This window comes from Atta colombica, unplaced genomic scaffold (genome assembly GCF_001594045.1).
Source record: "Atta colombica isolate Treedump-2 unplaced genomic scaffold, Acol1.0 scaffold32, whole genome shotgun sequence".
NCBI classification, from domain to species: Eukaryota; Metazoa; Arthropoda; class Insecta; order Hymenoptera; family Formicidae; genus Atta; species Atta colombica.
This window is the reverse complement of record NW_017259426.1, coordinates 361,360-365,385: the sequence shown is the minus strand read 5'-3', so window position 1 is coordinate 365,385 and position 4,026 is coordinate 361,360. Positions and strand designations below refer to the sequence as shown.

Below are 4,026 nucleotides of genomic sequence, written 5' to 3'. Positions count from 1 at the left end.
TATTATTTATATTTATTGTATGGAGTATCACTTATATTTTATTAATTTGAAAATACGTATTTTTAGATATATTTTTTAAGTTTACAATACGTAATAAAGTGCATTTTATTACATATAAAACGCAATTAATCGACGATTAATCCTTATCCAATTAATCATCATCGTCTATATTACGTAATTTCTCACAGTGCATTCGTTATAATGCAAAATATTGCAAGTCATATCTTTTTTAATCATTTGATTGCTTAATTTCAGGATTTTACACATAAAATATAATAATATCTACATATATATACACAATGTAAATTATCTAAACTATGTTTTACATGCCATCTATGTAAACAATCTGTGAATCACTGAATATTATATATATATATTTTTATCGTTGCACTGGATTGCATAAAGTTTCTATCTTGTCTATATATTTTTATTTATTAATATTATATAAAATAAGATATATTAATAATTATAAAATTTATACTTCTTAATTCTGTATTATTAGCTTATAATAATTTCCGTATAATAAAGGATCACGTCACAATAGAGTCACAACAGGAAGAAAATATGATGTCACTGTGAAGTTGTCACAACAAAATAACACATGTTACAAAGGCATTCGCACATCATCATGGCATTGCTGTGACATCACATTCGTAACAAAGCGGACATTCGCATGCCATGACGATTGTTTTGATGTATCTGTGACGTTTTTTACTATGGGGGTTCACATTGTTTGTATTGTCTACATGACAAAGATTCATATAAATTTAACGTAAACATTACATAAATATTCCACCGTAAACATAATCTTGAAATATATTTGAAATATACTCACCACTCTATTTAATTTTCATGTTTTGCTCTATTCACGTTTATTACGCGAAGAAAGTGTTCGTAGGCACCGAGACGAGTAATCACCCATACAGCACAAAGTTGACTATTAGTCGACTATCAGTCGGTAGAAGAAATCTAAAATCGATTTTGAAGTCATATTTGAATGTCGACTTTTAATCGACAAATGTTTTGACTATAATCGACTATCAGCCAATGTAATCAATTCAAATTCAACTTTATGATTACGCGATTATGGTTACGGTCTGCTTGATGCTATGAATGCTTCGAAGTATTTTTTTGATTGATCAGTTAGTAAAATTCTTTCTTCTGATTTTGTCAATCAAAAGTTTCGAAGCATTTGTAACGTCAAGTGGACCGTATCCAATAAGTCGACAATTTTCATCATAATATTTTTAAGTTATGACTAGGGATCCACTTTATGCTGCAAATGCTTTCTTTACTTAGCCAATTCATAAAATTCTTTTTTCTGGTCAAGTATTTGCAGCATTAAGTAGATTGCCCTAGATGATATTTAGTCAATATTGTGTGCTTTAAGTAGACAATTGTATTTATTACAGCTTTTAAGTTATGGCTAAGTTGATTTTAGTCAATATTGTAGCATTTATAAATCATCTTTTAGCCAATTTGGCGCAATGTAAATAAAACTTAACAAAGACTTGGTGAATGTAATAATTTTATTATTTTTTAAATGTGTTATATGTAAAGAATATAACGCAATTAAAGTATAATACAATTAAATCGATCAAATTTTTAATAAGTTTCTATTATGTGTTAATATCTTTTCGTTTTGCAAAAAAAAAGCCATTTTTAAGTCATTTTTTAAGTATTTTGTATCATCCGGAATAATATGTAGCGCATCTGGATTATTATTAATAATAAATAGAAAATTGATTATATAAATTGAAACTTAAAAAGACTTAGAAATTTTTAAGATTTTCGAAAATAGTCGACATTCAAAATCGACAAAAAATCATCACAGAATAATCGACTAAACGTCGACTTTAAGTTTACTAAAAAAAGTCGACTATTATAGCCGTCAAACTGTCATGTGTTATGTGGGCAGCTGCATTATCACAATGCCCGTTCGAATCATTGAGACTTCGCATGTCGGCCCCTCACTCTTCCGTTTCCCGACCCCTCATCCGTAAATTAAATATTTCGGTCGAGTCATAATTGAATCCAGGTCAACGGGGCTATTTCCCGACCGCATTCTCTCTACCCGAAGTACGAATCAAAGCGAACCTAGCAACACGCGCCGATCTTAACTCCATGCGCGCGCTTATATATTAAATATATTTGGTTGCCGCTTGGTAACCGTCTGAAATCCTAACGTCGGTAACGGAGCTGCCTGTAACTACATCAAGCATTCTCGCATTTGCCATGTACGCGCGCGCGCGCGCGTACTTTACTATCTCCCTTATTTTCAGAGTGTGAATTGCGCCTCTCTCACGTCGTTGCACACAAAGTGCACGTCGCGGTCGTCGCTGTCGCGGCCGTCGTCGTCGTCCTACTCCCTCAAAAATAACGATCCAATAGGAAGCGTGTAAACAATGGCTGCAAGCGCGCTGGTTGGCCGCGCTGTCGTCAAGTCGGCCGCCGCTGGCCAATCAACTGTACGGCCCGCGACAGCGCCGACGGAAAGCGGCGGCGCACCGTCCAGTGGCAGTACCCCTCCGTCCCCCTATCCGATTGCACGTCGAGCATTCAGTAGACTCGGCCATTTCTCTCGCGAAACGTAGCGACTCGCTGAACCGCGCGACGGTTTTTTTTTTCGCGACTGCACCGTGCGGGTATACTCCCGGAAGTTTTGCAAAATAACGCGACGCAAAAGGATGATACACTCCGGGCGCACCAGGCTCGAGGTAAGTCAATCGTACGGATGCAACATCGGCCCAACGCGGATCCTGTGAAACGCGGCCGCGGAAACGCGCGTCGAAGTGCTGCCACACACAGTCCGGGGGGGTCGTGCGTGTTCAATGTTGTCATTGCCGAGGCGAACAGCTGATTCGCTCCCCTGGCCTCCGCGAAGCGCGGCGGCCACCACGGGCATCCTCGTCGCCGCCGTTTTGCGTCCTCATCGTGACCAAGACGACGATTATGACCTACGACAAGGACAACGACAGTGTGAAGGCGTCATGCGCCAGGGCATTCTCTGGTTATTGTGGCTGGATGGCTGGCTGGCAACACTCTGTCATTCTGCGAGACCTTTTTCATATGTGTGACGTATATATTCTCATCGACCAACCAAGGCAATCGTGGAAAAAGCGAGCTTAGCTAGCTGTAGTCAACCAATCAACCAGCCATCCAGAGCTCCGTTCTTTGTCCTGTCTTTCCTCTTTCCTTCCATCCTTCCTTTCTTTCTTTCTTTCTTTCTTTCTTTCTTTCTTTCTTTCTTTTTTTCTTTCTTTTTTTCTTTCTGTCTATCTTCGCTTCTCTCTTTTTCGTACTCCGCCTCTCATTCTCTCTTTCTCTCTCTCTCCCCTCCCCCTTCCCTCTTTCTCGCTCTCGCGGTCGCCAGCGGTGGCTACGTCGCCAGCGGTGCGTTCTCGTTGTTAAATGCACGCCTCCCCCTCCCCCGCGCCCTGGCTACTATCCTCTTTGTTCTTCGCTCCGGCGGCGTCCGAGCAGCGACGACAACGACGACGACGACGACGACGACGCAAAAATCTCTCCGCGCTCCCTGGCGCACAGAGGCGAACCCTGACGATGAAGATGACGACAATGACGTTTGAGCGCGCCAGTGAAATGTCAATGAGCTCGTTGTTGCTCGACGACGCTGCGAATGCAACGTTCTCGTTGGATAGACGGTATTCCGCAACGTTATTCCGTTTTGCGCGCGCGTTTGCGTCTTTTTTCTTTATCTCTCTCAGCGTCGCGACGATGTCGTCGTCATCGTCGTCGCCGATGGTATAGCTGTGGAGACGCGCGCGCGTATCGCGAACGCATAAACAAGCGGACGGGCACGCGCGTGACCGTGCTTTTGACGAGAACGTGTATCTGCAAGCGTGATAAGTAAGAAGCTGTAAATGAACCATGTTTCCGTAGCATTTCACCTCGCTGTCTTCCAACAGACATCTAAGTAATTCATGGGTGTATGTGCTTGTGTGTGTGTGTGTGTGTGTGTGTGTGTGTGTGTGTGTGTGTGTGTGTGTGTGTGTGTGTGTGTGTGTG

At 41.3% G+C, this 4,026-nt stretch overlaps 1 protein-coding gene and 1 pseudogene across 3 annotated transcripts in view; one reads left to right on the top strand and one right to left on the bottom strand.

The window, feature by feature from the left end:
* Positions 1 to 1,997, bottom strand: part of LOC108690355 — a 6,387-nt pseudogene extending 4,390 nt beyond the window's left edge.
* A 543-nt stretch (positions 1,998 to 2,540) lies between these two features.
* LOC108690415 (F-box/LRR-repeat protein 20) overlaps positions 2,541 to 4,026 on the top strand; it is a 21,667-nt gene continuing 20,181 nt past the window's right edge. For all 3 annotated transcript variants that reach the window (XM_018197691.1, XM_018197690.1, XM_018197689.1), the window contains exon 1: positions 2,541 to 2,717. In XM_018197691.1, coding sequence (XP_018053180.1) covers positions 2,688 to 2,717 — 30 coding nt within the window. In that variant the 5' untranslated portion in view covers positions 2,541 to 2,687. The remainder of the gene's footprint in view (positions 2,718 to 4,026) is intronic.